The sequence below is a fragment of the Panthera pardus genome, unplaced genomic scaffold (genome assembly GCF_024362965.1).
Source record: "Panthera pardus isolate Hobbes unplaced genomic scaffold, ASM2436296v1 HiC_scaffold_8, whole genome shotgun sequence".
NCBI lineage: Eukaryota > Metazoa > Chordata > Mammalia > Carnivora > Felidae > Panthera > Panthera pardus.
In genome coordinates, this window is record NW_026527013.1 from 36201526 (window position 1) to 36226420 (window position 24895).

General features: G+C 34.4%; 1 protein-coding gene across 1 annotated transcript in view; it reads right to left on the reverse strand.

Moving 5' to 3' along the window:
• Positions 1 to 1964: 1964 nt before the first annotated feature.
• The window catches only part of TMF1 (TATA element modulatory factor 1), a 36425-nt gene continuing 13494 nt past the window's right edge, over positions 1965 to 24895 (reverse strand). Inside the window, exons 6-17 of the mRNA XM_019469755.2 lie at positions 18869 to 19011; positions 18464 to 18630; positions 18016 to 18172; positions 14694 to 14786; positions 13853 to 14009; positions 10274 to 10466; positions 9415 to 9484; positions 9059 to 9151; positions 7596 to 7697; positions 6921 to 7073; positions 5626 to 5751; positions 1965 to 4887 (exon numbers count right to left, since the gene is read on the reverse strand). Of these exons, the coding sequence (XP_019325300.2) occupies positions 4744 to 4887; positions 5626 to 5751; positions 6921 to 7073; positions 7596 to 7697; positions 9059 to 9151; positions 9415 to 9484; positions 10274 to 10466; positions 13853 to 14009; positions 14694 to 14786; positions 18016 to 18172; positions 18464 to 18630; positions 18869 to 19011 (1598 nt within the window). The 3' untranslated portion in view covers positions 1965 to 4743. The remainder of the gene's footprint in view (positions 4888 to 5625; positions 5752 to 6920; positions 7074 to 7595; positions 7698 to 9058; positions 9152 to 9414; positions 9485 to 10273; positions 10467 to 13852; positions 14010 to 14693; positions 14787 to 18015; positions 18173 to 18463; positions 18631 to 18868; positions 19012 to 24895) is intronic.

The window sequence follows — 24895 nt, forward strand, 5'->3', positions numbered from 1 at the left end:
ATCTATATGCTTATGGGTTTACAGAAAAGGAGCAAGACACTGCACTTAATGGTTCAGAGCATGCTCTGGAGCCGAACAGCACAAATGAGAACCCCATCATTGCCACTTACTTGCCATATGACCCTAAGCAAGTAGACCATTCTTCATTTTAAAAATGGACCATTTGCAACTCCGTGGATGGGACTGGAGGATATTATGCTAAGTGAAATTAGTCAGAGAAAGACAAGTATCATATGACTTCACTCATATGAGGACTTTAAGAGACAAAACAGATGAACATAAGCGAAGGGAAACAAAAATAATATAAAAACAGGGAGGGGGACAAAACAGAAGTAGACTCATAAATATGGAGAACAAACTGATGGTTACTGGAGGGATTGTGGGGGGGGGATGGGCTAAATGGATAAGGGGCATCAAGGAATCTACTCCTGAAATCATTGTTGCACTATATGCTAATTTGAATGTAAATTTAAAAAAATAAAATAAAAATAAATGGAAATAATGGTGTGGACTTTAAAGGCTGATCTGAAGGTAAGAGTGCAGGTAGGTATACAATCCCTCTTCCAAAATCCTTGGAACCATATGTGTTCCTGAATTTTTTTTGTAAAGAATAGGTTGTTGCACAGTTTACTACTTAACACCTTCAGTGTGCCCTGGGTTAACACCCCATAATCCCACACAGTTCTGCAGAAAATATATGATTACTCACATCGAATGAGATAAAGCCTCTAAATAGCCCCATGTCAGTAAAGGTCAGGCTTTACCACCAAAGCAGATCTGGTAATAAACTTATAAAAATACCAATTAGTTTTTGGAGTTTTCTAGACTTCAAAACAGTGGATAAGGGATTATGAGCACATTTCAGTTAATTCTTTCCACAGTAACAAAGGAAGTAAGCACGGTGTTTGCTATAATCAACATGACCACAGATTTGTAAACAGTATGTATTTTTTAAAATGAAGATTGAAATTTCAGGAGACAAATGGGCATGGTGTTGTATAAAACTGAAAGAACACCTCTGTTCGTCACTACATGTAAAAGCAACAAGAGAGCTCAATATTAAGCAAACAGCAACACCTCTTAATACCCCTTGCTTAGTATTATTTGAAGTTTCTAAATTTAAATTTAGCTTAGTTAGAAGCAGGGCAGAATGGGGAATAAATTCTGGATAGCACCAATAGCAAATTCTCTGTGTCGCAATCGTGGACCACTGAAGAATTTGGGGCTTTTTATTTGTTTTGAGAAGTATTTAGTATTAAGAAGAAAAAACCACTAATTTCCCTTCTGTCTTATTAAAAGATCTTGATTTGCTAAAGGTAGAACGGATAGATGTTAGGGCAAAAGCTTGTATTTCTAAGGATCAAAGTTGCAAAGTTCAATAGTACAAACAGTATGAACTCAGGGTAGGTAACTCAGGAAGACAGGACAATATTTTATCTACTATTATTTCAATACATAACTGTTGTAAGACTTTTAGAAGAATATCCCGACAGTGTGATTTTTAAAAGACTAATCACCCTTACAGTAATTTAGTGGCAAAAGGAAATTCTCAGAATTGTTTTCCAAAAACATATCTTCGTTAGAAAAACTATCCTTAATACTATTAACAGTCTTCACAATGTAAGTTACAGAAAAGTTGGGCTTATCCTCATTTTAAAATATGTATTTTAGGGGTACTTAGGTGACTCAGTCAGTTAAGTGTCTGACTCTTGGTTTTGGCCAGGTTATGACCTCAAGGTTCAGGAGTTCAAGCCCCAAGTCTGCTCCACACTGACAGCCCTGAACCTGCTTGGGATTCTGCCTCCCTCTCTCTCTCTGCCCCTCCCCCGCTCACTCTCTCTGTCTCAAAAGAGATAAAAATAAACTTAAAAAAAAAAATGAACTCCAAAGTTATACAAGTTATATTATCTTCATAAAACAATACTATTAGTCATTGGCCAGTCTAAATTATGTTAACAATGAAATACATTATTAATATTTTAAAATCTTTATTAAAATCAGATCCATGCTTATTTACATTACCTTTCATTTAGAATTAAATATTATGTCAATCTGTAGTTTAAATCATACTTTTAGCCCTTTACAAAATATGAAATTAAAGTTACAGTGTAAAACTGAATGAAATACGGGTGATTAGATTTTTAAAGGAAAATAAAAAAATTATAATACACTAGAAAAAAATGTATATATACTAGACAAATAGTAAAACAAGATAAAGATATCTATAGTCACTTTCTTTTTTTTCTTGTGGATATTTTCTAAATACTACAAATCATATACTTTTAATACACATCTGCATAAATTTTCAATTAAGAAATCAAATGCCAATTGAGGGATCATGCGAAAAGAAAATTCACTTAATTAACTCCAAAAACTCATGTTTCCCCAGGTCAGAAGTTACTCATATTCAGAATACCTCAAATCATAATACAGATACATTCGGTACATTCCCATATGCTAAGGAGTATACAACTGGAACTTCTCAAAAAAGAGGAAATGAAAAAGAAAGAAATGGTAGTCTCAATTTAGCTTCCCAGGAGTTGGAAAAACACCTAGTCTGTATTCAGCTGTCTACATATCAACAAGGTTCACACCTCTTCTACTCTTTTTTTATATTGTTGAAATTATTATCATTTGTAGTATCTATTTTCTTTCAAGATTAGAAACATCTGATTGCAAACTATTATAAACATTACCTTACTAGAATATGGATGGAGAAGTTTTAATGACACACAGCAAAATACAGCAACCAAAATTCTATAGGTGTTCTGCCACTTAGTGGAATTTTTCAAGAAACTCATTCCCTACACCTTCTCAAACTTATAAAAATGTACTGAGAGATCTAAGTGTATAATAAAATACGTATGACTATTTGTTATTAATTTTTGGATAAAGAACATAGGGTAATATACAGCCAAGGCTTTAAATAAATGCTTATCATTTATGAGTTAAATAAATTGAAAACACTTTTAAAATTTTAAGTTGAATTGATTTTATTAATGTTATTAATAAGAAGAAAAGAGAATGTTTACTATTTTGAAATTGAAAGGTATAGGTTTTATTTCAATCTTTTCTCCACAACTGAAGACTTTATTTTCTCACTAATAGATATTTTAAAAGAATAGTTTCGTAATTTCTAAACTTCTAGTTTCAAATGCTTGACAGAATTTTGCAACTTAAGTTTCCTATATTTTCTAATTCTGTACATTTTTTTATTGCTATCAGTCTTGTCATTCCTTGTCAGCCCCTGAATAAAAAAAAAAAAAAAAAAAAAAAAAAAAAAAAAATCCAAGCTGACAAAAAGCTATTACACTGCTTCTTACCACTAATATATAGAAAATTAATTTTATGAGTTTGGTTCACACTGAAAGAGTATTTATTAGTGCTACAAATCAGAGATCCATGACAGAAACACTGTCTGGAATACAAAAAGAATAAAAATGAGGTCACTTGAATTGCCCTGAAAAGCATTCCAAATTCTTCAACATGGCTTGCTTGTAGCTATACTCCCAAGTTCTAGTGTTTAAAATTAAACTAAATTTTAAATGCGAGTTTTTATTCCCACCTAAAGGCAGCTAAATGACTTTGAGTAATAAAATGTATCAAAATATATCACAAATCTAAAACACAGCCTAGTTAACTTTTAAACAAAATAACATTTGAAAGAAAGCATAGCTGTTTTTAAAGCTTTTTCCACACTATTTTTGTGTTTAAATTAAGTTTTGAGGAAAAGTAAAATGATAAATTACACAGAACTGCAAAATGCCAAATTTAAATTAACTCCTATAACTTCTCTATTTTGTTATGAATATTCTGTAATATCAAACATTGATTTTTAATGTGCCAAAAAATAAGGCTTTACAAAATGTGAACAATTAATTTTTAAGAGAAAATTATGTTATTATTTTATCACTTTTGATTCATTTTATAGGGTAGTAAAACAATACTTCTTCAAAATCACTTAAATGTCACTGATACCATCAAAAAATCATTGTAAGTAAAATTTTTCCACTATCCAATCATGCCTATATAACTAACTGAATAGGTATAGCTTTTACCAGAGAGGTAAACTTTGCACAGACTTAATTATAGAATTGGGTGAAATAATTTCACGGGCCACAAAAATTTTTAAGTTTAAATCATTCACCCTTTAAACTTCAGACAGTGTCAGCGTGACTTCTACTTAAAAAAAAAAAAATTAGCTCAAAATTTAGTAATTGCAGGTTTAATTTTTTTTTTTTTTACCTGAAGACTAAATGTTCATTTTCAGCAAGTAATAATTAGACATATTGAATTGTGGAAGATTTCAAAGTTTCAGTATGTTAATACCACTCTTTAAATGTCCTTAATATATACAAACACATATAAATTAGAGACACAATTATATATTTACAATACCACATATGAACACCATATGAACACCATTCTCTTTCCCTAACCATATTGATATGAGGAAAAGTAGTTAATCTCTGTGCTTTCAAGACAAAAAAAAAAAAAAAGAAAGAAAAAAAAAGGGTGCTTTAAAAAATAAATCTTTAAAGAATAGTTTCAAAAATAAAGTTCAAATATTGCACAAAATAATTTAATTGCAATTATTACTATATACTATAAAACAAATTTTTTTCAGTTTTTGAACTCTACAGTAAATTCCACTTTCTAATTCTATAAAAGAATTTATTGGAAGTCTACATTTTAGATATTAAATGTTTACATTCAGTTTGATGGGAATGTAATTTTTAGAAGTTAACTGAGTCTTTGTCTTAAAAGTTCATCTATTTGAGTCTTATACATATTTTTTACATCTTCAAGATCTAATCGAAGTTCTTCTGCCTCTTCTGCCTTCTCTCCATACATCTGCAGAATAGTGTTGTATCTCTGATCCAAATCCTACAAAAAATGTGTTCACAATTTTTAAAATAACTTTATAAAACATCTTTAATATTATATTTTTATTATAAACGAGTCACCAGTTGACCAGTAAACACATTACAATCTAAATAAAGGTATATAGTCATCTCTTATAAAAATTAAACTGATACTCCAACCTATTGGAATAAACAGCAAGTAAAGGAATTAAAAAAAGGAAAGAAAAAAACCTAAGCCAAATGGCTATCAATTTTGCCATATATCTCCACCATTCTATAATTCTCCCTATATAAAGCTTAATCTGTCTTTTCTCCCATTAACACACATGTGATTTTAGTCTTTCTGGTTCATTGCAGTTTAATTATTACCTGGCATTTACCCCACAAAAAAAGCTGAAAGAAAATATATTCTCATATATGGCTTAACTGTGACTCCTTATGCCAAATATGCAAATAGCAATGATACATATAACATCAATGAACAAAATACTAGTAAGATCTTATAAAAGAGCTGTATTATAAATGAGCCATGGTCAAATAAAATCTAGTTATTTTCCTATATTAGGGCTACACGATTATGAGAAATACTTTGTGTAATGTGACAAGCTGTAAGATTCTTTAAACTTTACTGAAATATTAATACCAGTGTTTAAACAAATCATTAACTTATACATATGCATTTTATGTAAGCTAAAAATATGAGATTTAGTACAACTGGATAAAAATATCTTAGACTTATCCCTAAGTGAAGAATACTTACTCTTAGCTGAGTTCGAAGTTTGGGTATCTCCTTCACTTTCTCTTCAAGTTCATCATTTTGATTAGTTAATTTAACGAGCTCTTCAGCCATTATTGAGCGGGTTTTTTCTAGATTGCCAATTTCCAGCTGAGAAACATCACCAGAAACAAATTTAAATAAATACACATCTTGTCTAATAGTCCCACTAATATAAACAAATTCAATATTATTTTTGAAAACATAGACATGTCAACAAATAACCATGAAATAACTCTTTCTTAAGGAAACGGTGGCAAAAATAAGGCTTTCTGCTTTCCTCAGAGGTAACCATTTACAGGGCTTACTATGAAAGAAAAAGAACTAAAGAAAATTCACTCTGTTTGAAATATGCAGCCCTATACTTTATTTTTCTCTAGAAAAGCAGCATGTATTTCAGTTATTCTAAATTACTACAGAAACTCAGAGAAATAAAAACATACTTTAATGTAGGCCCAGCTTTGCAGGTCATATTGAAAGAATCTATCATCACTACCAAAGAACTTAATATGGGCCCTCAAGCATAACACACTGGGCTACCCAAATATAACATGTATTAAAATTATTCTGATTTTTCCCCCCAATTCAAACACTTCTTCTTTAATGGAGTAATATTTTCAACTACCTTTCAATATACCTAAAGTATATAATGAAAATAAAAGAGGAAAGATTTACTTCTGAGTGTATTAAGTTTAACACTGAAATCAGACACATCTCTCACCATATTAAATTTTTAAAAAGCAAGGTAAGATGGGAGGGTGCTCCTTCCCTACTCATGAGGTTTCCTTTCATGTGCAGGTGTTATAGTTCTCATCACGCTCATATTCTCAACTCCTTCCTCACAAGGGGGAGCAATTAAACTAAATGGTAAATTTGGGAAGAATAAAATGGCGATGTTCAGATAAGCAACTTCCCCTCTTTTTAATGTTTGGAAAAAGGTGCCTGCAGGGAGCTCTCTGCTCTCCTAGATGCTTCCAAGTCTTAGCTACAGCAAGCTACAGCACAGGGGGAGGCCCACTACGGTCCAGCACTGCCTGTGCTATGTGGAGCAGGTCAGCATTCCTAATTCTGGCAGTCCATTAGCAGGCTCATTTGGCTCTTATCCTTGGCTAATTTCTCCAGTCGGTATCATAAATATATGTGATACGTTTTAAACTTCATATGCAACCATTTCACTTTATTTCTCAATTTGCTTAGACTTGAGGTGGAAATGAAGGGTGCTATTTATTGGGCCCCAAAATTTCAGTGACTCCAGTAGCACATTTAATTTTTTCCAATACCTGTAAATGAGTAATTTCTCCTTCCCTTAGCTTTAGCTGAGACTGTAGATTTTCAATAATGCTGGATCCTGCTCCCATTCTTACAGCATCATAAAGATTGTTTCCATTTGCTGATACAGACATTGGTCCAAATGAATGATCATGAGGCTCATCCTATATTAAACAAACCATATACAGTTATTTAGTTACTACAGACTGAGTTCCAAAACAAAATGGTTGTTAATTCTTGCTTTAAAATGTCTGTAACTTTTTCAAAGGCAGAAAATCATCTACAGTTCCTCAGTCCAATTAGCACTTCTTCAAGAATATTCACATGAGTTGCCTATGGAATGGCAAGGTCATAGTTGATAGCCAAAATGCTACCTGAATTTCCTTTACCATCATTCAGTTTATTTTTTTAAATTGTATTATTTCTTTTGAGAGGGGGAGGGGGAGAGGGGAAGGGAGAGAGACAGAGAGACAGAGACAGAGAAAGCTGGGGGAGAGCCAGAGAGACAGAGTCCCAAAGAGCCTCCACAGTGTCAGTGTGGAGCTCACGTGGGGCTCAAACCCACAAACTCTGAGATCACGACCTGAGTCAAAACTAAGAATTGGACGCCCAACCAACTGAGCCACCCAGGAATCCCATCATCGTTCAGTTTAACAACTAGGCACATGTAAGAAATAAAATACCACCTGAGACAGAAAAGATGTCTGTAGCCCTGCCATATCAACTCCACTTATTGAACTTGATCGTGACATTGTGGGAGTGCTAGAAACAGAAAATGGCTTCCGTTCCTTAGGGAGTAAAAAAAAAAAAAAAAATTCAGATCACATTAAAGACTAAAATGGTAAAAAAAACCAGTAAACTTTTTTAGGATAAATGACAACAAAGACTCATTCGTAGTTCCTCAAAAAATGTTACAGATAGGATATCTGAAGTCTTTAGTAAAGGCACAAATACTTAGTAACTTAAAAACTAGACAGACTTGGTCAAATCATCTAAGGAACCATTTATATTACAATATAATTTACTTTTAATGGAATGAGAATGTTTTTGTTCTAGCAAGTATATGAACTAGCTTCTTCATATGATTATACATTATGTGTATAACATAACCACCAATTAAACCTAATTCTTTAGAATCAGGTTGCTAATGAGTGTTACAAACCACAAATTTTCTGGCTTATCCATTTTATTTTAATGTTTATTTATTTATTTTGACAGAGAAACAGAGGGAGAGTGCAAGCAGGGAAGGGGCAGTGAAAGAGGGAGAGTAAGAATCTCAAGCAGGCTCTATGTTGTCAGCGCAGAGCCCAATGCAAGGCTCAAACTCACGATTGGGGTTAAGACCATGACCCAAGCCGAAATCAGGAGTCAGTCGCTCAAATGAATGAGTCACCCAGTTCCTCCCCATTTTATTTTTATTATTTATTTTTTAAAATTCCAAATAAATTTGGGGCGCCTGGGTGGCTCAGTTGGTTAAGCGTCCGACTTTGGCTCGGGTCATGATCTCATGGTTTGAGAGTTTGAGCCTCATGTCGGGCTCTGTGCTGACATCTCAGAGCCTGGAGCCTTCTTCAGATTCCCTCTCTCTCTTCCTCTCTCTCTCTCTCTCTGCTCCTCCCCCACTCATATTCTGTCTCTCTCTCTCTCAAAAACAAACATAAAAAAAAAAAATTTTGAAATAAATAAATAAATAGAATTCCAAATAAATTCAAAAGGTAATCTCCATATACATGTAGGTAGTTTTAACATATCATGCTATCTATCAAGTATAGTCTAATCCTATACAGGAAACTCATTTTAAAAAATTACTTTCATTAACCAGAAATAAAGAGAATAAACTAGTTTTATTCCCACAGTGCCTAGGGGCCAAACGAGGTATATTAGTTTCAGTGAGAGAACACAAAATTCACTTAAAAATGGGCAAGAGGTTCTGTGATTCAAATCCTAGAAATAACAGATCTCTTTGGATAAACTCAAGTTACTTTGGATCTACCCTGACAGGCTACTGAATGTTAGAATTTATCACTCTATTGATGTTAGACATTAGAAATGGTATTTATGAAGGATAACTAAAATTATCTAACAATGTTTAATAACAACAGCACTAACTGGTTACACCAAAAACAAAACAAAAACCAAAATTCAATACCTTTTCTTTTACTGCTTCTTGGGTGAAAACTGCTTTCTTCCTTTCTTGTTCAACTTTCATTTTCTCCATTTCTAACTGACTATTCAGTAGTGTCTGATGGAGAAAAATATAGTTAGGTAATTTCTGTGAAGCTAAATCATCATTAGCCAACTTTAAAGTCAAGAACATAAAACATATATTCCCATTTGTTTTACTACTAAAGACCAAGTTCCAAAAGTAGTCTTATCACCCATTTCATCATGGCATCTCATTAGTTCATTACCATCCCCAACCATTCTCGGGTGGAAGCCCTAGAGGTGAGCAAACATTGTTTTTTTCCTTTTTTTTTTTTTTTTTGAGCAAACAATGTTAAATACCTTTTCTTTCCTTGTTTCTTCAAGTGTTCTTACATATTCATCTTTTAGGTTTTCTAATTCAACCTGGTACCTAGTAAGCCAGAGAGAAGCAAACAAAAAAAAGGAGATGATAGTACAGACTACTGAAAACTCACTACTTTATTAACTCTTTAATAGTAATTTGTATTTCCAGCTTGATTTCCCAACCATATTTTCCAGATGATGTGGGTTTTACATTCAGAAGCTAAGCTACTACTTTTGTGCATTTTAGTGTATTGCTGCTCTATGCTAGGATTTAATTTAAAAAAAAAAGAATTGTGAATACCACCAGTCTATAACAGGTTCAGATTCTGCAAAAGCTTGTTAGGGAGTTCTTTGAAAATGTTTATAGAAGTTCAGGTATTTTATTTCATAAATCATTTTTACTTCACCACTTTTTTCTAATTAAAATCTCTAAGGAAAAAAGAGAGTAAAACCACACTAATCACAGTCTTCATAAAAATTCAGAGAGATGGCTTTTACAGCTTATGGTTCCAAAGAAGCCAGACATTTATTTAGAAAGACTGGAATACTGCTAAGACCCTTGTAAAATATCAAACTATAAAAATAACTCCAATGAGTGGTCTCCAAACTATTTTGTACTTACAGATTCCTTTAAAAAACCCGATTAATGAATCCTTCCCCTGGAAAATGCAAATACATACAGAACATGCCACACAATTTCATGAACCTATCTATGTAAAGTTCAGTGAATACCCAAACCACCTGGCTATAATATTCTATTACTAATGATTCTGACTTGAAACACTTTAACATTCTTTTTTTACATGCTTTACTATGGCACAAAATACCAAGAATGACACTCAAGAAACATGCTCACCTACTATTTTCATCCTCCAGTTTTCTTAGCTTATTTTTCTCTGATTCTAGCTGGGCCTGAAATCTACTATTTTCCTGCCTTAAGAGAGAATTCTGTGACTCCATGGAGGACATTTGAATTTTGTTGGCAAGGAGTTCTTCTGTAGCTGCACGTTCTCTTTCAACTGCTGCTGCCAACAAGGTCTGGGATTCACCTGATTGTAGGGTAAAAAAGAAAAATCACATATATCCAAGAGGCCAAAATATCAAGTAGATTCTGACTTCAAACTGTTAATGATTCAAGGAGCCATATTTAAATCAGTTTATTGCCAAAAGCAGGACTGCCTCCAACAGACAAAAGAACAAATTTCAGCTTCTGCTTTATTACTTTTTCCCAAAATCTTTTAATTTGTATGTGGAGTCACATATTTTAAAGTATCAACAAATGGTGCTGGAGCAACTGGATATCCACAGGCAAAAAGGAAAAAAAAAGGAACCTCAAACTAAACTTCTACCATAAATGAAAATTAACTCAAAATGGATCATAAACTTAAATGTAAAACAAAACTGTAAAACAATAAAAAAAAACCACAGGAGAAATCTTCAGCATCTAGGGACAGGCAAGGAGTATTTGTCAGACACCAAAAGCAGAGCCATTAAAGAAAAACAGATAAATTGGACACCTTCAAAATTTTAAACTTTTGCTTTTGCGAATAGGATAAAAAGACAAGCTACAGAGTTGGAGGGAAAAATGCAAAACACATCATCTAAGTCTAGTGTCTAGAATATATAAAAAAAGTCTCAAAACTCAGTAGCGAAAATAAATACAATCCAGTTCGAAAATGGGCAAGACATTAAAAGTTATTTCACTCAAGAGGCTATAGAAATGAAAAATAAGCACATGAAATAATATTCAACATTAGTCATCAGGGAAATGAAAATGAAAATCACAGTCAGATATCACTACACACCTGTATGAACCACTATTAAGAAAAAACAGGGAAAAGACAACATCCTTGCTGGCAAGGATATGGAGCGACTAGATTCCTGTCACATCTACAGCCACTTTGGAAAAACAGTTTGGCATTTTTTTAAAAAACTAAACGTACAACTACCCACACAACCCAGTAAGTGAACACTTAAGCATTCACCAGAGAAATGAAAACATGTTCACTCTAAAACCTGGACAAGAATGTTCACCAGAGCTTTATTTGTGTGAAAAAATCTAGAATGAGCCCAGATATCCTTCATTAGGTAAATGGTTAAAGAAAATGCGCTATGCACATACCATGGAAACACAATGAGCAATGAAAAGACTAAATCACTGATACACACAGTAACTTAAACAAACTTCCCGGGAATTATGCTGCAAGAGAAAAAAAAAAAAAAAAAGCCAATCCCAAATTGTCACACAGTATGTAATTCTATTGCTGTAACATTTTGAAATTCCATAATTTTAGACAGAGGACAGATTAGTGATTGCCAAGATTTGAGACAGGTGAGAAAGGCCACGAGGATGGCAAAGTGAGGTTTTAAAAGGGCAACGTAAAGGGTCTTTGTGGTGCCAGAAGTGTTCAACATCTTGAGTGCAGGGATGGGGACATGAACCCACACAAATGACAAAATTGTGCAGTACTTAATACAGACACACACAAATGAGTACCATTAAAACTGGGAAAATCTGATTAAAATCAGTAGATTGTATCAAGTCAACATAATGGTTGTGATATTATACTTTAATTTTGCAGTGTTAACATTTGGGGATGTTGGATAAAGCATGCAAAGTACCAACTGTATTATTTCTTATAACTGCAAGTGAATCTACAATTATCTAGATAAAAATTTTCAATTAAAAAAAGATTAGTGCATACAACTCTTAAGATTTAACCAAAAATTCTACTTCTCCCCCCCCACCAAAATACACTTAACACCATCTCTATTTTTCACTTTATATTGTTACATACTGTATCTGTGCTCTTTTCTTTTTTTTTTTTTTTTAATTTGAGAGAGATAGAGTGAGAGGGGTAGATGGGCTGAGGGAGAGAGAGAGAGAACCTTAAGCAAGCTCCAAGCTCAGTGCAGAGCCGGTCATGGGGCTCGATCCCACAACCCTGGGATCATGACCTGAGCTAAAATCAAGAGTTGGATGCTCAACCAGTTGAGCCACCAAGGTGGCCCTCTGTGCTCCTATTAAAAATACTATTTACGGGGCGTCTGGGTGGCTCAGTCGGTTAAGCGTCCGACTTTGGCTCAGGTCACGATCTGATGGTCCGTGAGTTCGAGCCCCACATCGGGCTCTGTGCTGACAGCTCAGAGCCTGGAGCCTGCTTCGGATTCTGTGTCTCCCTCTCTCTCTCTGCTCCTCCCCCGTTCATGTTCTGTCTCTCTCTGTCTCAAAAATAAATAAACATTTAAAAAAAAAAATACAATTTACTACACCTGTCCCTTGGCTTTGCCTACATTCCAGCACAATACCACATACCCTCGAGTGTATGGAGACTCCAGTTTAAAAACCACAAAAATAACAGCTTCTACTTTTCATTTATTGCAAAATAATTATTCTTTTCATGAGGTGTCATTTTCAGATGTCTTATTTTCATAACAAATGGGTCTCAATAACAATTGATGGACCCCAAAACTTATACCTACAAATTACACAACATATAAGGGTTTATTAAGTTCACTGATTGTTCAAGCAGATGAATCTTTTTCCAGACATCATCTCACATGGAACTCAAAAAAAAAAAAAAAAAAAAAAAAAGACAAAGGAGGAACTACTCCCATTACAGCAGCCTAGAGAGATACATCGAGCACCTCTCATTTATAGAGCTTCCCTCTCACCATGACAGCTAGTCCTAAGACATCTAAGGGATCTAGCAAATACTGTTTGAAAACCACTAATCTAGTTTACCCCTCATGGCTTACAAGGACACCCATTCAGGCCTGCTTTTATCACTAGACCACAGTGTCTCACATGACATTTATATTTAGGCACAGAATGGACACATGAATTTTTCATGAACTTGCCAGCTTCTGGGATATCTAATATATGTATATGTATATACATGTACATATATATGCATTTGTACTAGTCTATGCTTGCATAAACATCTTAGAATAATTTTCTTAATAACATCACAGAAGGGCAACCTGGGGCATTTCTATAAAAAAGACTCTAAAGACTCCGCATCATCTGTCTAGTAGAGTTTGATCGGGATCCTCCTTAGGTCTATCTCTGCTCCTGGAATTCTACCAACAACTAGAATCCTGATTTCTACATCCTACATTATTGTAGACAAGCTAGAAAGGGGTCAGATTTAGCAAGAGACAAGGAAAAAAATGAGTGCAGCAGTCTGTAAAAATGAAAGGATGGCATGCTAGTATTTGGGACAGTATCTGACACACTGTGTAAGGGAAAACAAGTGGTTTGAAAGGGTCAATTAGGATATTAGAAAATAAATGTAAAAAAAGAGAAGAGGTAAAAATCTACAACTTAGACATAAGATATAACTATCAGATCAAGAATTTCAATTTTATGCCATTATTCTAATTCTATAAACAAGCTTCTACACTGAGCTTAAGAACTAAAGAAATCAGTTACCAAGCCTATCAGAAAGATTCTTCTCTAACTTCTCCCACGATGATGTCTGGGACCCTAGAGTTGCTTGCAAATTTTCTATCTGTCGAAGCAATGGTCTTGTTGTTGATGAAACACTTTGACTCAGCTCTTGGTTTCGATTCTCTGCTTCCTGAAGTCTCTGAATGGTGAAATTCTTAAGTCATTACCACTAACAGCAATAAAAGCTCTAAAAACACTAGCAAACAAACTTTATGAGAGATTTCTGGAAAATATTGTTTTCCCAAGAAAAAATTATTTACATTATTTTCCAATTATTCAATCTTTAAATTAGAGTTACGAAGCATAACAGTATGTAAATAAGTGCTTCTTTATAAGGTTTTCAAACATAAAGATAGCTTTTGATTACCTGAAGGTAAAAGAGACTATCATCCAAACCTCCCAGCAATTGTCTCATCACCCAAATATTTCTAAGTATTTATAAAAACAGAAAGATCAATCTGAGTTGCATTTTCTCTCCCTTTTCCCATTCATGTTCGCTTATTGAAAATTAACAGAGTGGTCTCCTATCTACCTAACAGTAATCAAAGACTGATAATAATAAACTAGTTATAACAAATGAAAAGACAATACTGAGAAATAAATCTATCACAAATTATTTTCCATAAAAAAACCTAGGGCTTTTCATGTTTATTTTTTTTAAGGTGCCCCCTCTGATTTTATTCATATAAGGCACAAAACAATACAGCAAATGCTAAGTATGGTAGTAATCATCTCAATTCCATGAACAGTATCCCCACCGAGCCATTTTTTATTTCTAGGAAAACACATCTTGGATTTGTGTTTAGGAAAACTGTGACAGTACCTGCTGGAGTTCACTGATCTCATGGCGTAAATAATCCTCTCTTCTGGCAGCCGCTTGCTCTGCACGTTGCAGTGCCAGCCTGAGGTCTCCCACCTGTATGAGAACCCGTACACACTAGCACAGACGGTAACAAAACATTACCCACAACTTCCTACCTGCATACTGTGTTGTGCACACTTGCTGTTTATGTAGAATACTTCTACTATCCAATGAGCTTTTTCACATGATTAGCACACATCCCATTCATCAAGCAATTCTAAACTATATGTGTACCCAATATATACTTAGAAAACCACTGTTAGGCCCAAAAAAAAAAAAAAAAAAAAAAAAAAAGTATATAAACAGGTACAAGGCACAGCCACTGTACAATACAGAAGGAGAGACAATGCATCTATAAATATTCGCAATGTAAAGCAGAATGTGATAGCTATAAAAGCAAGCTGCTATTCCTAATACACAACTGCTGCAGATGTAAACTGCTACAGTGTTTCTGTAAAACATTATGAAAACATGTTTAAAGGATCATAAAATTTTTCACCTTTTTCCCTTGGTCATCCTAGTCTTGAGAATTGACTCAACAAAAGCAGATATAAATATAATAGATACCCCCCCCCATTGCTGTTAGCTAGACTAGCAAAAATAGACAAAACAGGAAATATTCCACATATCCATCAGTAATCTATTTTTGCAAAGTTTGATACATGAATATAATATTCCCATTAAAAATTATGATGAATGTGGGCGCCAGGGTGGTTCAGTCAGTTAAGCATCCGACTCTTGATTCTGGCCCAGGTCATGATCTCACAGTTCCATGAGACTGAGCTTGTGTCAGGCTCTGAGCTGACAGCATACATTCTCTCTCCCTCTCTGCCTCTTTCCCACATACGTGTGTGGGCATACTCTCTCTCTCTCTAAATAAATAAACTTAAAAAAATTATGATGAATGTGAAGAATATGTAAAAATTTATAATTAAATCTTAAATGAAAAAACTAATATATATGGTATCAAATACTTAAAAATACATAGAAAGGTAAGAAGAAGTTAATACACAAAACTGACGTTACTTATAAAAGGTGATAATTTTATAAATAGTACCACCATATGCTCTCTGTCTCCCATTCCCCTACTTTTTGTTATTATGCTAGTGTATATGCAGAGGTATATAGGTAAATTTATAGACCTGTATATTTTCTTTCATTTACAAACAGAAACACTGAAAAAACAAACCAAACACTAGTAAAATGGCTACTTATAGGCAAAGAAAGGGAACGGGGAGGAGCTAAGTTGGAAGCAAATGTTGTCTCAATATACAGTTATATAGTTCTCACTTTGGAATCATGTAAATGTTCTACATATTTATGTAAAATTAAATCAAAATTGCACTGCGGTCAATGAGGAAAGAATGGTCTTTTCAATAAATGGTCCTGTGACAGCTGGACATCCATGTGTGCAAAAAACCTAAATGCAAGAGCTAAAACTATAAAATTCTTAGAAGGAAACAGGGGAACACCTGCATGACCTTGGACTAAGCAATGGTGTCTTAAATACAATGCCCGAAGCACAGGCAACAAAAGAAAAAATAAAGAAGATGGACTTCACCAAAATTAAAAAAACCTATACATCAAAGGACACTATTGAGAAAATGAAAGACAACCTAAAAAATGGGAAAAAATATTTGCAAATCCTACCTTTGATAAAGACCTAATACGCAGAACACATAAACAACTCTCACAACTCAACAATTTAAAAATGAGCAAAGGATATGAGTGTTTGAATAAATTTCTCCAAAGAAGATGCAAAAATATATATATTGCCAGTAAGCACATAAAAAGATGCTCAACATCATTAGTCATTAAGGAAATATAAACAAACAAATACACCACAATCAGATACCATTTCATACCCACTAAAAGGGCTATTAAAAAAAAAAAGAAGGGGCGCCTGGATGGCTCAGGTCATAATCTCGCGGTCCGTGAGTTCGAGCCCCGCGTCGGGCTCTGTGCTGACAGCTCAGAGCCTGGAGCCTGTTTCAGATTCTGTGTCTCCTTCTCTCTCTGACCCTCCCCCGTTCATGCTCTGTCTCTCTCTGTCTCAAAAATAAACGTTAAAAAAAAAATTATTTAAAAAAAAAAAAAAAAAAAGAAGGTAACAAACACTGGCAAAAGATAGAAACTAAAACCCTCACATATTGCTGATGAGAATGTAAAATGGTGTAGGTGTTGTGGAAAGTCTGGCAGCTCTTCACAAAGTTATATATAGGATTACCAAACTAACCTAAGGATATATGTCAAAGAGAATTTTTTTTAATAATTTTTTTTAATGTTTATTTATTTTTGAGAAAGAGAGCACAGGGAATGAAGCCATCAGAGACAGAGGGAGACAGAGAATCCAAAGCAGGCTTCAGGCTCTGAGCTGTCAGCACAGAGCCCGACACGGGCCTTAAACCCATGAACTGCAAGATCATGACCTGAGCCGAAGTCGGACGCTTAACCGAATAAGCCACCCAGGTGCCCTATGTCTAAGAGAATTTAAAATAAATGTTTACACAAAAATGTGTACATGAATGTTTATAGTAGTATTATTTATAATAACCAAAAGTGAAAATAACCCAAGTATCCATCAACTGATGATTTTGTAAGACAAAGCCTGACAAATTTTGGTTTTCCTCCCTTATCTGAACTGTATGGACTCCCCCACTTGTTATGAATAAGCTCAGGAGTTATATGGATTCTCCTAAAATTATACACAATGTCTAGTATTTATCTGCATAGGTGCAGTAACACAGTCTTTGCCTTTCACAATATTCTGTAGTAAGTCTGAAATTCACCAAAAATAAGCAGTACTAGAATAACGTAGGTATCACTTTAACAATGGTTTAAAAAAACACACAATGTTAAAAAACAAAAAATTAAAAAAAAAAAAAAGGGGGGGGCGCTTGGGTGGCTCAGTCGGTTAAGCGTCCGACTTCAGCTCAGGTCATGATCTCACAGTCCGTGGGTTCAAGCCCCACGTCTGGCTCTGTGCTGACAGCTCAGAGCCCGGAGCCTGTTTCGGATTCTGTGTCTCCCTCTTTCTCTGACCCTCCCCTGTTCATGCTCTCTGTCTCAAAAATAAATAAATGTTAAAAAAAAAATTAAAAAAAAACAACACACAAGACTGGCACAATACAGTACTCTTAGAAAAAAGTGTCCAACGAGATTAGAAACAAAATATAACACCTGTACCCCTACATAAAATTTGACTCAAACCAGCTAATGTATTCTTTAATTTGTAAAAGCACAAAGTTTTTAAAGACTAATTTAATTATTATCTCTTGCTTACTTGAATCGCTAACGTTTCTTGCTGCTGACGGGCTTCTTCTTGGGCCTTCTCTAGTGCTGCAGAAAGTTCTTCTTTGGCTTTCATTTCACGACTCAGAGCAGCTTCCTGTGCCTCGCTATCTTTTGCAGCATTGGCTTTGTGGAGATCAGTAAGTTCTCTTAAAAAATTGGATTGATAATTTTTATTTAAAATAGTTAATTACATGACCAAGTTAAGGAAGTTTGCATATAGATTTCCCTAGGAACTACACAAGAAGGGAGAGTTCACCCCATAATAAACACTGACCACAGTAAGGACTCTCTGTTGAACTTGCTCTGACCAATTACAAGTCCATATATAGCCAAGTTTATAAATATTGTTAGTGATCAAGTAACAGAAGAAGTATTTCTTCAACATCCTAGTCTGATAATTGGTTTTAAACGAGTTGTATATTTGTTCATTTTCTTACTTGTATGCACTATCCAGAGCAGCTTGAATACTTCGGTTCTTTTCTTCAAGTTCATCCATGTCTACCTGAAGTCGGCCAAGATCCTTCTCTTGGCGTTCTACCACAGAATTTAGTTTTTTAATGTTTTCTCTATGTTGTTTCTCAACCTCTTCTTTGCCATCAAGGACCTATAAAACAGACGAAAGTATTTTTCAATTAATAACACCATGGTAAATAATTGTATTCCAGGAATCTTGAGTGTTACAGTAATGAAGAAAAATCTTAACTATCATCTATTAAATTGCTTGACAAATTCTTCCCATGATATATCCCAATAAATTATTCTAAATGTTTTATAAACCATGGCTAATTGTTCATATAGGAAGTAATAACAATATATATATTTAGATAATAGTTAATATTCACCTGTTTTAAATGTTGCAACTCTTCTTCTAGCTCTTTAACTTTTTTGTTCAGTTTTGCAATAATATTTTCATTTTCTTTGTCTTTAGCTCTTAATTTCTTAATAATGTTAGAATTATGCAGCTGCTGTTTTGAAAGTTTTTCTCCTAGCGATGGCAAAAAAAAAAAAAAATTTCAAATAATGATTCCTTAAGAATCTGGATAGTGTGTTGGATCTAACCAGTGACATAAAATGATAGAGTATTTTTAAAATCACAATATTATAACCATGAACATTAAACTGATTTGGACAAGAACCATCAATAAATGCTAAAATTACTAGATGGAAGGGTGATAGGTAACAGAATATTCTTAGCCTTAAGAAATCATTCCCACAGGCAAACCATAAGAGACTCTTACATAACAGAGAACAAACTGAGGGTTGCTAGCAGGGAGGTAAATGGGGGGAAGGGCTAAATGGGTGATGGGCATTAAGGACAGCACTTGTTGGGATGAGCACTGGGTGTTATATGTAAGTAATGAATCACTGGGTTCTACTCCTGAAACCAACACTACAATGTATGTTAACTAACTTGAATTTAAATAAATAAATTTTTAAAAATTCATTCCCATGTATTGCTTACGAATTACAAATGGAAAAATCTACTTGTAATACAATGGAGAAATCTGGCTATTACCATCTTAACCATTTGGTTAGTCACCAGTGATCTTTCTTACCAGAAATTTTATCTGAATCTAATCATGAGAAGGACAAATTCCTGAACATGGGGCATACTATAGGAAAACTGGCCTGGATTCTACGAAGTCTTTAAAGTCATGAAGAGAGACCTATCGCTAGACTGATGAAAGACCAAAAAGACATAATGGCCAAATGCAATACACAAACTTTGACTGGATCTTGGGGCAGGACAAATATCAGGTATAAAAGTCCTTTTTAGAGACAATGGGATGATAAAATATATGTTGGAGTATACTTCTGAATAAATACTGATTTTTTTAGGTATGGTTATGATGTTGTGCTTGTGAAGCAAAATGTACTTGCTACTGGGAAATGGAGACTCATGAATTTAGGAGCGGACTACATATTCAATGCAATATCTAACAAAAGTCCAATGGCACATTTCACAAGTTTTTTAAAAATCCTAAAATTCATATGGAGCCACAGAAGACCTCAAATAGCCAAAGGAATCCTGAGCAAGAACAAAGCTGAAAGTATCATATTTCCTCATTTTAAGACATGATACAAAGCTAGAGTTATCAAAACAATATGGTACTAGCATAAAAACAGTAGACCAGGGGTGCCTGGGTGGCTCGGTCGGTTCAGCATCCGACTTCGGCTCAGGTCATGATCTCACGGTCCGTGAGTTCGAGCCCCGCATCGGGCTCTGTGCTGACAGCTCAGAGCCTGGAGCCCATTTTGGATTCTGTGTCTCCCTCTCTCTCTCTGCCCCTCCCCTGTTCATGCTCTCTCTCTGTCTCAAAAATAAATAAACGTTAAAAACAAAAACAAAAACATAGACCAGCAGAGCAAAACAGCCTAGAAAATCCACACAGAATTCAGAAATACATTTAGAGCCAAGTGATCTTCAAAAAAGAGACCAAGAACACACTATGGGGAAAGGGAAGTCTCATCAATAAATTATACCAGGAAAACTGAATAATCATAGGCAGAATGAAATAGGACCACACACCAAATACAAAAGTCAACTCAAAATAAACACTTAATATACCTGAAAGTGTAAAATTACTAGGGAAAAAAAAACTTCTGACATTGGTATTGGCAATGATTTTTTGGGTATGGATTCCAAAAGCATAGACTACAAAAGCAAAAATAGACAACTGGGATTACATCAAACTAAAAACTACTGCATAGCAAAGGAAACAAATCAACAGACTGAAGAGATAATCTGCAGAATGGAGGAAAATATTTGCAAGCCATGTATTTGATAAGGGATTAATATCCAAAATAAACAAAGAACTCCAATAACTCAACAGCAAAAAAACAAGCCAATTAAGAAATGGGTAAAAGATGTGAGGGGCTCCTGGGTGGCTCAGTTGGCTAAGTGTCTAGCTTCAGCTCAGGTCACGATCTCACGGTTGGTGAGTTCGAGCCCCACTGGGGGTCTGTGCTGACAGCTCAGAGCCTGGAGCATGCTTTGGATTCTGTGTCTCCTTCTCTCTCTCTGCCCCTCCCCCACTCACTCTCTGTCTCTCACAAATGAATAAACATTAAAAAAAAATTTCTTTTTAAAAAAAAAGATGTGAATAGACTTTCTCAAAAGAAGACAAAGAACGGCCAGTAAGTATACAAAAAGGTGCTCAATATCACTAATCATCAGAAAAATGCATATCAAAACTATATGAGATATCACCTCACAACTGTGAGGATACCTATTATCAACAAGACAAAAGATAAGAATTGGCAAGGATGTAGTGAAAAGGGAACCTTGGTATATACTATTGGCAGAAGTGTAAACTGGTACAGCCATTATGGAAAACAGCATGGAGATTCCCAAAAAATTAAAGATAGAACTACTATATGATCCAACAGTCCCACTTCTAGGTATACATCCAAAGGAAATAAAATCAGTACCTCAGAGACATGTGCATTTCCATGTGTACTGCAGCATTATTCACAAAAGTCAAGTTATGCAAATAACCTAAGTGTCCATCAATGGATAAATGGATAAAGAAAATGTGGTGTGCAAAGAAATGCAAAGAATTTTAAGAGAATACTATGATTATATATGTGAACTGGACAACCTAGAAAAAAAATGGATAAATTCCTAGAAACAATCTCCCAGAACTAAATCAGAAAGAACAAGAAAATTTGAACAGATCGATTACTAGTAACAAAATTGAATCAGTAATCAAGACTCCTCATCTCAAACAAAAGCCCAGGATCAGATGGCTTCACAGGTGAATTCTACCATTTAAAGAAGAGTTAATACCTATTCTTCTCAAACTGGTCCACAAATAGAAAAAAACTTTTTCCAATTTATCCTATAAGACTAGTATTGCCCTGACACCAAAACCAAAGACCCTTAAAAAAAGAAAGACAACGAGAGGCCAATACCCCTGATAAACACAGGTGTAAAAATACTCAACAAAATATTAGCAAACTGAATTCAACAATACATTAAAAGGATCATTCACCACGATCAAGTGAGATTTATTCCAAGGACACAAACGTGGTTCAATATTTGCAAATCAATCAACATGAAATATCACATTAATAAAAGGATAAAAACCATAAGTCAACTCAATAGAAGCAGAAAAAGCATTTTTATATAAAATACTGTATCTGGGCATGATAAAAATTTCAAAGTGGGCTAGAAGGGAACATAACATAATAAAGGCAACACAGAAAAAATTCTTAGCTTAACATCATATTTGATGGTAAAATACTGCAAGCTTTTCATCTAAGACCAGGAAGAAGACAAAGATGTGCACTCTAACCTCTTTAATATAATATTGTAGTGAAGACCAACTACAGCAAATGGACAAGAAAAATAAGTAAAAGGCACCCAAAGTAGTAAGGAAGAAGTAAAATTGTCACTATTTAGAGATGATATAATACCATAGCTAGAAAAGCTGAAGACTCCATCCAAAGAACTATTAGAGTAAGTGAATTCAGTAAAATTCCAGGATACAAAATATACAGAAGTCTGTTGCATTTCCATATGCTAATAATAAAGTAGTAGGAAGTACAATTAAGAAATAATCCCATTTACAAGTGCACCAATAAAATAAAATAAAATACTTAGGAATAAATTTAACCAAGAAAATCAAAGACCTATACTCTGATACTAATGAAAAAAATTGAAAACAACACAAATGGAGAGATATACCATGCTCATGAACTGGAAGAATTAATATTGTTAAAATGTCCATACTACCCAAAGCAATCTACAGATTCAATGCAATCCCTATCAAAATACCAAGAGCATTTTTCACACAACTAGAAGCAGTAAGCCTAAAATTTGTATGCAAACACAAAGACCCCAAATAGCCAAAGCAATCTTGAGAAAGAAAAACAAAGCTTGAAAGTATCATAATCCTAGATTACAGCTACAGTAATCAAAATAGTAGGATACTGGCACAAAAACAGACACATAGATCAATAAAACAGGATAGAGAGCCCAGAAATAAACCCATACTTATACGGTCAAATAACTGAGGACAAAGGAGTTAAGAATACATAACGGGGAAAAGATATTCTTTTCGTTAAGTGGTGTTGGGAAAACTGGACAGCTACATGAACAAGAATGAAACCGGACCACTTTCTTACACCATACACAAAAATAAATTCAAAATGGATTAAAGACCGAAATGTGAGATGTGAAATTATAAAACTCTTAAAAGAAAACATAGGCAGCAGGGCCCCTGGGTGGCTCAGTTGGTTAAGCATCCGACTTCGGTTAAACATCCGAGTTCAGCTCAAGTCATGATCTCATGGTTCGTGGGTTCGAGTCCCACATTGGGTTCTGTGCTGACAGCTCAGAGACCGGAGCCTGCTTCGGATTCTGCGTCTCCTGCGCTCTCTGCCCCTCCCCCGCACGCGCGCACGCACACACGCACACACACACACACACACACACACACACACTCTCCCTACTCTCTCTCTCTCTCAAAAATAAACAATCATTAAAAAAAAATTTTTTTTAAGAAAGAAAACACAAGCAGTAATCCCCTGAACATCAGCCTTAGAATATATTTATGAATATGTCTCCTCAGGCAAGAAAAACAAAAGCAAAAATAAACTATTGGGACTACAACAAAATAAAAACCTTTTGTACAGCAAAGGAAACCATCAACAAAACAAGAAGACAGTCTACTGAATTGAAGACATATTTTAATGACATAGCCAATAAGAGGTGAATGTCCAAAATATATAAAGAACTCATACAATTCAACCCTTCCCCCAAAAGCAATCTGATTAAAAAAATGGAAAAAGGACATGAATAAACATTTTTCCAAAGAAGACATATAGAGGGCCGACCAAAACGTAAAAAGGTCACTAACCATCACTAATCATCATTACTAATCATCAGGGAAATGCAAATGAAAACCACCATGAGATATTACCGCACACGTCAGAATGGCTATTATCGAAAAGACAAGAAATTTTAAGTATTAAAAACTCCAGTAACATGGAGCTTCTCCAAAAATTTAAAAGCAGAAATACGATGTGTTCCAGCAATCCCCCTACAAGGTATCTATCCAAAGAAAAAGAAAACACTAATTCCAAGAAATATAATGCTCTATGTATATTGCAGCATTATTTACAACAGCCAAGATACGGAAACAATCTAAGCATACAATGATAAATGGACAAAGCATTTAAATACGGTGTGTGTGTATATACACACATACATACAATGGAATACTACTCAGCCATAATAAAGAATGAGATTTTGCCGTTTTTGACAACATAGATGGACCTAGAAGGTATTATGCTAAGTGAAATAAATCAGAAAAAGAAAGGGATATACCATATGATTTCACTAATATGTGGAATCTAAAACACAAAACAAACAAGAAAATAAAAACACACTCTTAAATACAGAAAGAAAATGGTGGTTGCCAAAGGTAACATGCGGAGAGTGTGAGGGGTGAAATAGGTGAAGAGGATTAAAAGGTGCAAATTTCCAGTTATAAAATAAGTCACAGGGATAAAAATTACAATACAGTATATATAGTCAATAATATAGTAATAATATTGTATGGTGACTGTATTCATGGTGAGCACTGAATAATATACAGAATTTTTGAATCACTATGCAGCTTGTACCCCTGGAATATAACATTGTATGCAATTATACTTCAATAAAAAATATTGTATATACAAATGTGTAATTTATTTTTGCTATCTAAAATTGTGAATATTTTCCCAATTCATTAAAAATTCTAAAAAAGAAGGGGTGTCTGGATGGCTCAGTTGGTTAAGCATCCAACTTCAGCTCTGGTCATGATCTCATGGTTTGTAGGCTCGAGCCCCACATCGGGTTCTATGCTGACAGCTCGGAG